This window comes from Pleurodeles waltl, chromosome 3_1 (genome assembly GCF_031143425.1).
Source record: "Pleurodeles waltl isolate 20211129_DDA chromosome 3_1, aPleWal1.hap1.20221129, whole genome shotgun sequence".
In the NCBI taxonomy this organism is placed as follows: Eukaryota; Metazoa; Chordata; class Amphibia; order Caudata; family Salamandridae; genus Pleurodeles; species Pleurodeles waltl.
In genome coordinates, this window is record NC_090440.1 from 528,920,951 (window position 1) to 528,933,298 (window position 12,348).

The window sequence follows — 12,348 nt, forward strand, 5'->3', positions numbered from 1 at the left end:
CCCTGGTTTGTCCATTGCGACCCTTGGCACTGCCTTTATGACCCCTGGCCTCAGAGGTGGCAAAATCAGTGCCAGGAACACAGTGACAGCTTGATTGGGGCTCCACTTCCTTGTTTACAGTCAGTTTTCTTTTATTACACTAATAGCAAATAGTATTATGTTATTTACTATTAGTGTAATACAAAATGGAGTACAATAGCTAGAATATGACCCCCCATGGAAGCTGAGGTAAGTAAAAACACTTTTAAATGTATGTTGTGTTCATGCTTGTTGGTGAGAGTGCGCCAGTGTAAGAGTGTGTGTATTAGTGAATGTGTGTGTATGTGTAAGCATGTGTGTCTGTGTGAGTGCAAGTAAAGATGAAATGGAGTGTGATGTCACTTCTGCTACCCCTGGCATTTTGGTGAATTGACGCCTGTGCCTCTCATCTGTCTCTCACCTCTTTCTTCCATTAATTAGCCCTTCTGCTTCCTTTTTTTCCTCAAAGTTGTTAACCCTTACCCAAGGCCAGACTGGCCGCAGTGAGCATCGGACATTTCCTCACAAGGACGAAAGGGCCGGGCCGCTTTTGTTACTGAGGGGCTGGTTTTGTAGCAGGGCAGCAGTTCTAAAAGCACTGCAGTGTTCAGTGTGTATCCAACAATAAGAGTGCCAAGATAACTCAGGTGACTAATGTACCTGCTGGAGAGAGATGGAGTTTTGTCTAGTGGCAGTTTTGACTCGTTTAAACACAGAGGGTTACAATGCCTGCTGCAAAGAACATGCACTATGCAGATCACAGAATAGTATTTTATGTGCATAGCTCAGGGGGATACTGCTTTTGTCACAGATAAATTGCAATCATAATCTAGCAGAGTAAGCTATGAACTGCTGTCAAAGAGCTGCATGCAAACCGCATGGTACTGGTTAAAAAGTTATGTTTTTACCAGTCTCCTAATTTTGATTATCCTAATTTTGCCATAAAACGTTTGTTTGGGTACAAATAAATTATTATTAGTAAAGTCAACCTTAACCACTGTGTTACTTTCTGAATCCTAAGTTTGTTTCCTCAGACCAAGGGCTCTTAAAAAATGCCTACCTGTATGGATGACAAGTAGTCCCTTTTGTCAACATTTTCTATACACTGATTTACACATGTATGATTCATTGTCTCTGTGTATTATGTCAAGTGCTCCAACACCAAATGCTGGTGAGAGAGGGTCTATGGAGGGACAAGAGGCATTGTTAGAGGGTGATGGTGAGGGGGATCATTGAAGAGCCCCAATAAAGATCGTCTTATCCTTGTGCACTTGAAGGTAATCATTTACTGTGCTTTAAAAGCTAATACAATTGAATATGTAATGAAAGATGTGTTGAAGAATGCACTGTTTTTGCCATTTCTCCCAAATTTACTTGGGGAGGAGAACCCCCAAACCCCATAGTAGTGGTCAATCTCACTGCCATGCACCTTACAGGGGCTGGCCTGACAAAATTTGCCAGGGCTGCTTTGGGTTTCCAGTCCGTCCCCGTCCTTAACTTCTTCAGTTTCTATCTCCCTCTCTCCCTTTTGTCCCACATCAGTCCCATATTTTCTCTGAAAGTGTGCCCAGTTCATCTTTCATCTGTGGTGTACTTTAAATCGTTCATTTTACTGTGGTGAATAAATAAATAAAACAATTCTGCACGCCACCCTTTTATTTTTCTTTCTGCTCACCCACCACACCCTGTCCTGCAGAATTCTGTGTGTAAGCACCTTCCTTGCTGCAGTTTGGGTGCTCTGCGGTGGCCTGGTAGGGAATCCCGCTACCCTCCTGCTAGCGTGTTGGTGGTAGGGCCCAAAGGGAGGCAAAAGGAATATAGCCAGGGCACTGGCCACCCATAACTCCACCCTGGCGACGCTGACCTAGTACAGTCGTAAGGGCATTGTGAAGAAAATAATGCTTCTCAGCTCCCTTTTGAGTAATCTTCCAAACCTTGAGTTCTGACGTACAAGATACAGTCACGTGATTTACAGGTGAGGTGGTACGTTCATTATAGCCAACTGAGTTCACCAAAGGAAGGCCGAGATGAAGAGGCCCTCTTATGCAAGCAGATATGAATACACTACTGTAATCTCATTGTGAGGCTGGCAGCCTAGCTTTGGCAGTGATAAACCATCGTTGGCCTTTCTGTCTCTTTTTGTAGGTTCTCAGCTACCTCGGTGCCTGTGATCGATTATGCAAACAGGGCTACGAGGAAGACCTTGTTGAGGAGGCCATGGAGATGTTCCAGAACTCTGAGAAGAAGGTGCGAGACCAATTCCTGATAGGACCTCTTTGTTCATTTTCTTTCTCGTTTTTTTATTGTTATTTTTGCTTTATAAAATGTCCTTGAAATAATTGTACTTTTCTATTTATTTCCTGCTTTTTTCAATAATTGCGATTGTAAATCCAGTAAATCCAGTAAATCCTAGTAAAACCAGTCCACTCATAATGATGGACTGAATCTTGAGCAGCTGCAGGGCATCAACGCACAACCAACATATGTTTGTGTCTCTTGCAAAGACTGCTGAAAAGTTTTAACAAAGCAACCCCCAACACAATAAGTTTTAATATCTAATTGTAAATTGTAGAAATGTCTGAATCAGTGAATTATTTGAAATTGAAACCTTTTATGAGTTTTACCATGTGACTCATAAGTTTGTGTACTGCATTGCTGTACCTGAGTCCCAGTATATGGCTATAGACGACAGGAGTCACCGAAAATAGGCTCCACCCCACCCCACCACACAGCTTCCTCCAGGGGTCTCACTTATTCCGCCTGTAAATTAATTTGCGATATCCTCGGTCACAATAATGATATTACTTTAACATATCAACAATAAAACTTTACACTGCTGCCAATTTAGAGGCGGGCAACTGCATATTTTTTTTTTTAAACAAAACAGTTTCATATTAGTGTTCGCCCACTTCAGTGCTAGTTAAAATTGTCCCCATATTTTTTCTAAATATCCCTCTTACATGGTTCAAAATGTTGCCATGTATGACGCCTACAAAAAGAACAAATAATGGACAGAATGCTGAACAGTGTCAAACATTCACCCCTAGTACAGAGATCTGGGCCTAAATCCATTGTTTTGTTGCCACCCAGGCCATTACAATTTGGACCCAGCCATATGCAAATCAGTGTTGACCCTGCTCCTCATGGGAACAGTCCAGCCCAAACTGCCAGGCCAGGTCCTCCCTGGACCAAGAACAAGCATCCTAGGGTCGGTTTCAGGATATCACCCTTCATCAGCCAGGCTAGCTTGACTCCAGTGGCATGGGGAGCACGGGACCCTCGTCTGGGCTTACCCATCTCACTTAGGGTGACAAATGTAAAAAGAACAAATGATGGGCGGAATGCTGAACAATGTCAAACATTCCCCCCAGTACAGAGATCTGGGCCTAAATCCATTGTTTTTCTTTGTTACCCATGCCATTCTAGTTTGGACCCAGCCATATTCAAATCAGTGTTACCCCTGCTCCCTTTGGAAACAGTCCAGCCCGAACTGCCGGGCCAGGTTTCCCATGGACTGGAAACCAGCATCCTGGGACCGGTTTCAGGGTATCGCCCCTCATCAGCCAGGGTAGCTTGACTTCAGTGGCAAGGGGCATACCCGTCCCACTTAGAACGACAAATGAAAAAGATGATGCCAGCACCTCTAACAGGCACTCCATAATTCTTGATAAAAGACATTTTGAAGGAGAAAGCAAGACTACAGGTAATCCAGAAATGGGAAAAATCATGAATTTTAAGACTGAGGGGAGAAACAAGAATTTACACTAGTATACACTGGTCAGAAACAGGAGTAGAATGATATGATTGAGATGGTTCTTGGTGAATTCAGTGTTTCATTGTATCTGCTGCTGACCTTCTCACAGTACATTCTACACCAGTCATTGACTTTTCCAAGCTATCCAAGAGATTCCTCACCATCCTACTATTACTACCTCCCCACATACTCCTAAACCCCCTGCTTTTTTGTTTTCTCACTCGGGCTGCATCCAAAAGCACACACTTAGTGACAAGCAACACGTGGGCTGAGAAAATGGCCGAGCCAGTCATGAAAATGGACTGGGATTTAAAAACGAAGCCGGGTTTGGTTCCACAGTCTGCCTCTGTCTTTTCAGCTACTTACTTTTCAACAGCAAATGTCAGTTTTTGCGGTTTGTGTTCTTTGCTGTTTTTTAAGTTATTGCTGTTTCCTCCCCTCCCGTCCCCCAACTTCCCGTTCTCTTGCCTGGACTCAAAATGGCATCCCCGTGACCCAGGAGAACATAGTGTGTGAGTAACTAGTAGTGAAGCTGGAGACCACTTATGTTCTTTGTGCCAAGAACAGCCACAAAACAGGCAAACTTGACGGGCCTATCTGTCTATGTCTGCAGTTACATTTTGTTTCTAAAAACTGCTGTAGAAACTTGCTCCGGTTTGGCATCTTGTTGAAGCAGATGTCGGAGTCTACTACCTCCCATGGTAAGGAAATTTGTCAGTCACATTTAGTTTCGGGATGCTATTCAGAAATAAGGTCATTGCAGTATATTGTGCCGGTCAAGCCGGTAACCATGGGAACACCAACGGAAATATCTGCCGATGTTCATAACAAGCTGTCCTTAAAACTCGGCAGGTGGGAAGGGATCCAAACCCAATAGTTGGCAGCAAACTGGAATCGGAAAATGGAAAACTTCTACCCTTGAGAACCAGAGGGGGGCACACAAATAGATAGCTTAACAATTCTTGACTCGTGCTTTGGAAATTGTATTTAGATTCTTAATAACTACCACTGTTTTCTTTTTCTTTTTTTTTTTTTTTTTTAAATAAAAGCTCATGTTCATTGCAGCCACAATGATCCTCAGTTTGAAAACAATGAAATCAGCATAAATTTTTGGACTGCTTTCAGTGATGCTATATCTTGTAGGATTTAGTAGTAACGTAGCCTCTTCAACATTTAATCCTGCGGTACCTCCATCTGTTTGGCCTCGCTCTCCCTCTTATCCGTCAGACCACACTTCAAGAGCCTCGAGCACCCTGTACCCCTTTAGCAGATGTCGTGTGCGGGATGCTCAGAAGTCCAGGGTCACGGCGGTATTGAACCCCAGAGGCTGAAATGTTATTTGTAATGTAAATATAAAATTGCTATTTCAGAAATGTGGGTGTCTTCTCAGTTGTCTGTCCAGATGATCCTCCCCATTTGTTGTTTGGTGGATTAAAACGTCAAGACTTCGTTCGATTTTTGTACTTGTTATGAATATATCCCCGCAACTCTTAAATCTACTAGAGGGCTGTATATTCTTCAGATTTAAGGCACTTGCTCAAGGGACGCATATCTCTCTACCTAATTTCCCCATGTACAAATATATACTAAAGATCACAAACTCGTGCAAGCAATACCTGTGCCACACTATATCATAGTTAAAGGTATATGCTGTGTATTACAGTATATTTTGAATGTAGATACTTTGTTACCTAATTTGTAAATTATTGTATATTATACTCTGGTGTATAAATCTTGAAAATCGCCTTGTTTTTGTTTGGAATGAGACATTATCGCGTATTTAGAAGGAAGAACTGGGTATTTAACTAGATGGATGATGTATTTCTTTACTGTGAAATGGTTCATGATGTTTCCTTCACCAGGCAAAATGAAGAGATGAAGTTTAATATTCTTAGTAAAATACATATTAGTTTGGTAAAATTATTCCATATGAGATTAGCCTTATCTCCAAGTGCAGTCGTGGTTGCTACTAGTATGTCATTTTTAATCCTCTGCTTTTGTCTTCTCATCTAGGACTTTTTGGAAGCGGGGTGGGGGTTACCCGCAATTCTCTGACCTTGTCCTTTTTTTGCAGGAGTTTTGGGAAGGGATACAACTAGTAAATTAAGTGCTTGTAATCCCGTTTTATAGCTAATTGTAAAAATGATTGTTTTCAGGGAGGACACACCACTGGTGGCTGTTAATCGAAGAGACTAATACTGTTCCCTTAGCCATAGTGACTTCCTGGAAATGTCCACATCTGATTGGTGTGCACATATAGGAAAAGTTGTGCCTGTGGTAAAGCATAGGATTCCGATCAAGGTGCATCCCAGACATTGCAGATAAAGGTTGGGAATTATACGATAACATTAGAGTGATAGCTGTGTGTAAACTGTCCATACGGAGGAGTAATGCATCACGCAAAGCTCCAAGCAAAAGACTCAGTGGTGCGTCCATTTTGAAATATCTCTACAATTATATTTAGACTCTATATAAACTTAAATAAAAATGTAACAGTAGCAAACCATAATCAAGTAATTATCTGCTTGTTTTAGGGGACTGTGTTTTGAGGCATGGTGGGGGAGGATTTGTTGTCTGTGTCGTGAGAATTGTAAATGAACTGTTTTACTGATTATATGTACTGAATTGTTGCATGTACTTGTAGTGGACTGTTCTGCAGGTTTGACTGTCTTTACTCAAATACTGATTTACGTTTTTTGTACTACTTTTGTTTGCATCAAAACTCTTTAATAAATATCTTACTTTTTAAACACTGCATTCTAAAGCCCACTATCTTTACAGCATTTGCAGGCAATGTTCCTTTTTACTATGCTCACACTTTTATAATGGTGTTTAAGTAAGGTTGAAATGATTTAGGGCTTATTGCTGATCTGTGTCTCATCTCCTGTTTGCATTTATGGAGCTACTGAACTTCTATTCTGCTATTTTTGTTTTTCTTCAGGCTTCAGAGTTCTTGCATCTCTTACTTCAGTTTAATGACATGGGCTTCCAGCAAGACGAGATCAAGGAAGTTCTTCTTTTGTGTGAGAATCATGGGGACGAGGCATTGGAGGAGCTCATGATGAGGGCGCAGTGACTCCTGAGACTGTGATAAACATATTTTCATCGTTGTCAAATGGCCTTGGTGACATAGGGGCACCCTGACGTGTGCTGTGCTGGAACATGGCTGGTGCTGTGTGCCCTTCTTCCAATAAGAAGGTTGCAGGTGGCCTGCAGTTTAGGACAGCCCCACACATTTGCCAGGTGACACCCTGACGCTGTGGTAGTACTCCAAGTTGGTGGGCTTAGTATCGTATCCATAAGTTTGTGTTTATGTCTGGGAGTTTTAGTAGGAATGAAGCTTTGCAGAACTTGTACTTCTTGTGACGTGGCTAGCCCGGGGAGAAGAAGACAGAAACCAAAAGGTTAAGATTCAATTGTTTTCAATCTAAACCCATCACAATAAGCTTCTTTGACTTGGCCTTCGGCTGGGGAGTGAAGATTTTGAGGGATGTAGATTTGTTCGTGCAGTTGAAACATGGATATCAAGAATTACAAACGATTGTAAGGATACACAGAGGAGAGGGGGAGATGATGGCAGATTTTTTAGGGTGTGCCAGTTTTAATAAAAGAATGGGCAGGGTCAGTCAACACACCTTCATAAAGAAATTGACTTGTTCCCTTCCATTCGTAGTCTTTCATGGGGGACAGGTCTTCTGCAATCTATATTTTGCCATTAATATACAACATTAACCCAGCCTCTTGTGAAGTTGTGTAGGTCGAAACCTCTTCCTTATGCTTTTCTAATGTAATAATGCTTATGTTAATTCATATGGCAACATCTTGGTTCTTTATCGTTTACAACTATAGTTACTACAACAGACTCCTTCTCTATGTTCCTAAATCCACCATTGACTTCTCACCTTGCCTTCACTAATGTTGATTGGCTGTTGATAAGTGAATGTGTTCCAGGAAACTTAAAGGTAACATTTCAAGACACATATTCTGTAATCTTCCCCCTCCTTGAAGGCTGGACTTTTGGTGTGTGAACAGCCACGCTCTGCTCCTGTCCTGCAAGTGCTACTTCTTTGAAGACTGTCTTTCTATATCCCGTCAGATTCCACATTTTCAAAATGGGCCTCTCAATCAGTGCTGACTCAGTTGGATCGATCCCACTTTGGCTTACCATTAGAGCATGACCAGAGTACCTTCCTGGCCTTGCCTCCCCTATGATTCCCTATCCCTATGCTTATCTAGGCAGGCTCCTTCAGTAACTGCTTGATCCTCCACCGACTGAAGTGAACAGACCATGTTGCAGCAGACTTGGGGCACTTTTAATAGTATCCATGTCTTCACATGTTTATGTTTAAGATCTTAACTATGATCCATGCAAGGATCTGCTCTGGGGAAGTGTTGCAAAGCGGGGGTTCCGAAGGCCATGTGTTGGATCTAAGATGCGGCGGCGATTCAAGTCTTTTGCGATGGGTCCAATAAACGCAGCAGCGGAGATGTGGCAGTTCTGCTCAGTGATGCGTCACTCAGCAGAGGGGATGCATCGGTTCCACGGACGAGCACCTTAGGCACACTTCCAAGGGTCCAGGGCTGGGCTGCCACCACTTGGCAGCTTAGATTCACAGATGGCAGAGTCCAGGCACAGACGCAAAGTTAAAGTTATGTCCCTGAGACTTCAGATCAGGAGACTCACCAACAAGTCCTTGGAGACTCTTTGGGTTCTGAGTTCAAAAGATTTGGGTGCAGTCCTTCTCACCCAGGCAAGAGGTCAGCAGGTCAGCACAGCAAAGCAGGAGTCCAGCAGAAGGCATTCCAGCAGAGTTGCAGTTCTTCAGCAGCATGATAGTTCTTCTGGCAGAGTATCCACAGATCCTGAAGTGGTGGTGTCTGAGGTCCAGTATTTATACCTTGGTGCCCATGTTCTAGAAGGTGGGAGTAACTTCTAGATAGTGACTTTGAAGTGCAAGGAATTCCCTGCCTCCCCTAGCCTGGCTCCAAGCTGCCTGGAGTGACAATAAATGATTGTTAGGCCCATTGTGTGTGGAGAGGGCACATTCTATTAAGGTGCAAGTGAGGCTGTGTCCAGCTCCTCCCTCCCATCCTGCTCTAGATGATCCATCAAGTCACACCTCAGCTCCCATTGTGTGTGGCTGTCTAAAAGAAATACACAAAGTCCAACTGCCAACAGCACCTAGTCATGTGACCAAAGACAGGCTGCAGATACCAAATGGCTAAGGCAAGAAAATGGCAACTTTCTAAAAATTGCATTTTCAGAACTGCAATTGAAAATCCAACTTCACCATAAGTTAGGGTTTTAAAGTTTGATTCCAAAGACACCAAACTTAAAGTAGTTATCTTTTCCCATTTGTAAATTACATTTATAAAATGCAGACCTACCAAATGTCATGGAGCCAACGTGTGCCGTGTGGCAAGAGGAGCTGGAAACCACCGAACAGTGTGGATTTTCAGCTCCTCTTTGGAGGATGTAAGGAGCAAAGTCCATTAAGAGGTGTGAACATTCCCCAGGACATCAGCTGCAACCCCAGCAACCTTTGTGTTTTTTGTTTTATTTAAGGAGGAAGGAGCTCAGTGGGAGCAGAAAATGGGGGGCAGATGTACCTGAGCATAAAGGCCCCATCCCCCAAAGTGCATGCCCCCGTCTCACTCTGCGAAATTTATTCTTAAATTGGCTAGTCTGAAAATCTAATAAGGCAACTACAGTGTTATCCTGTGGGTGATAGGCCTTGCAGTACCGAAAAACGAATTTTGGAGTTTTTCACTGCCAGGACTTAAAAGTACATGTCTTACGTTTTTAATGCAACTCATCCTGTCCTCTGAGCTGTCCAGGGTCTAACCTAGGGGTGACTTTTGTATGTATTGAAAAGTAAGGTTTGAGCCTGGCAAAAGGTTTATTTTGCCAGGATGAAATGGCAGTTTAAACTGCACACACAGGCTCTGCAATGGCAGACGCAAGAAATGGTTACAGGGCTACTTAAGTGAGTGATGCAACCAGTGCTGCATGCCCACTAGTAACATTTAATTTACAGTCCCTGGGTACTTATACTACCACTTTAGGAGCGACTTGTAAGTAAATTAAATATGCCAATTGGGGGATAAGCCAAATATACCATGTTAAAGTAGAGAGCACATGCACTTTAGCACTGGTGAGCAGTGGTGAAGTGGTCAGGGTACTAAGGCCAATAAAAATAAATTCAGCTAAAATAAGAGGAGTAAGGCGAAAAGTATGAGGATGACCCTGCAGAAAGGGCCAGGTCCAATACTGCAAGAGTGAGCTAAATAGGCAGATTGGTGTATGGTTGTGGATGAAAGAGGCATGAGGTGGAATCAAGGCTAAACAACCTTGGCATTTGGCAACGTTGACATTTGGTTTCTGAGAAAAAGTTTGGGCCTTGGCACTTATTTTTTTGCAAATAAGACATTGTTTCAGTTGCTCGCAATGAGCAACTGAAACAGATTGCCTGCCTTCTGTCTTTCACATAGGACTTGCAAGAGGCCAGCAGATTAAACTGTTGGGACTGGCAATGTATGTATCCATAAATCTTTGTGCGTTAGGCTAGCCATTATTGTCTTTGTAACTAATGAAGATGCAAAGGGGTTCATTTAGACAAAGTGGCTTCCACTTCCACGTATGGGGAAACCTCTCAGATGGCCTGAGCAGGCTCGCCATGAACAATCTCCTTATTCAGTTTTTTGCAGGCGAGCAGTTGACAAGTTGCCCTATACAGTTGTGTTGTGGGATGCTACATTACAAATTCTGCTCTCTAGAACCACACAAAAGCTCATTCCTAATATTTTGGTGTTTTGATGGAGTCTATACAGGATAGTTTGAATGTAAACACAGTTTCTGTGCTGCAGGTTGATTTAGGTTTAACACATTTTGTTTTCCACCCTCAGATTATTTATTTTGGGCAGTATTATTACATTATAGTGCAGCATGTCACTAGAAAGAGGGACCAGGACTCTCCAAATTTAGGATTCTTGAGTTTTTCTCAGAATATTATTTTAATAATGAAATACAAAACACAACCATGACATGACGGGTATCAGGGGGGTTGTTGTTTAATAGTACAGAATGTACACAGGGTGAAGGAGAAGTTGGCAGAATCAAAAAGTCACTGTCCAATATACAGGGGCACATATGCTCCAACACAAAGTTTAGAATCATGAATTCTAGACTTGTATCTAGCCCGTACACAGAGTTTTATCTTGCGCAATACACCTTCATCGTCATCTGATTTGCCAGTCTCGAAGTGCTTGGAGACTGCCATAAGGCAGAGTAAAGCACTGTATTACTACTGTAATTTCTTAATTCTTTCCTCCACTCCTTAATATGGCAATTTAGGATACTAACTATTTTGAGGATATGTAGAACAATGCCAGCCATTGTCTAGTAACTTGTGAAATGTTTGCTCAGAACTGTAATAAACTAATAAAATAATTTATTTTAAAGAATTAAGATGGCTACATCTTGAACGTCTGTGCTACTTGATGTACTCTGGTACAGCAGTGAACAAGCTGCAAACCACCCATGTTTCGTAGATTTATTTGACTTGCCTGATAGTGCATTTAGTCTCTGTGATGTAATTGGGAGATAAAGCTGCTTAATTTGCAAAGCAGCGTGCAACCATTGTGTCTTTGTTGGCTCTTAGGATACCTTTACCTGATTTAGATTAAATGTATATATGATTTGCCTAATGCACACCTACCAAGGGAAGGCAAGCTCCCTGAGATACATTTGCTTGACATTTTTTCCTGTCTCCCTCCCATTCTTGCTCCTCCTTTTTTGTTTGTTCTTTATTTTTTTCACTTTCTTTCAAATTTGTTCTCTCTCTGTCTCCCCTCTCATTTCTTATGTCTCTGTAATTCTCATTCTATTCCTGTCGGTATCTCTCTTGCTCTCTTTCCTGTTTCCCTTTTTATCTGTCTCTTTCTCCTAGTCTTTCTCCATTCATGTCTTTATCCCTCTTTCTTGCTCTCTGTTAGTCTTGTGTATCACCTGCTTACACCCATGCATTCCCGAACATAGACTAGAAAACTATAATGCATAGACTTGAATGTAGTCAGTTGATTTATCACACAGAAGGGGGCAAGAGGTAAAAATACCCATCAACCGTCCTCCCAGATCTCAAACATCGAACACACCCAACAGCTGGTGAGATTATAAAGGAAGCTACCCTCTGGGAAATCCCTTTTATGGGCTAGAAGTGCCCTCACCTATTGATAGTGGCATGCTGCATCATCGGGCCGCTACTACTCTCCCTGTGTTGCTATCAACAGGTGTGAAGCAGTATCTAATTTTTTCTGGGATCTCATATGCTGTCAAAATGTCACATGGTTAAAACTACTTTGGAGATACCAATGTATTCCAGTCCTTTAATTGTAGGTTCTCCAGGCAGGATTAAAAACAAACACTTAGATGAGTGTTGGGCATTATTGCCCTCTAAATATCACCTATTTGTTTTGGCCAATTCTTCTAGCGCCACTGTGGGTTGATGACCTTCATCAGAATTAAGCGATCCCTACAATCTGCGTCAGTGTCAGCGCCTGTCAGTTTTTTTAGAAGC

General features: G+C 42.3%; 1 protein-coding gene across 1 annotated transcript in view; it reads left to right on the forward strand.

The window, feature by feature from the left end:
• The window catches only part of UBAP1L (ubiquitin associated protein 1 like), a 94,190-nt gene extending 82,954 nt beyond the window's left edge, over positions 1-11,236 (forward strand). Inside the window, exons 6-7 of the mRNA XM_069222821.1 lie at positions 2,164-2,265; positions 6,714-11,236. Coding sequence (XP_069078922.1) covers positions 2,164-2,265; positions 6,714-6,848 — 237 coding nt within the window. The 3' untranslated portion in view covers positions 6,849-11,236. The remainder of the gene's footprint in view (positions 1-2,163; positions 2,266-6,713) is intronic.
• The last annotated feature ends 1,112 nt before the right edge of the window (positions 11,237-12,348 follow it).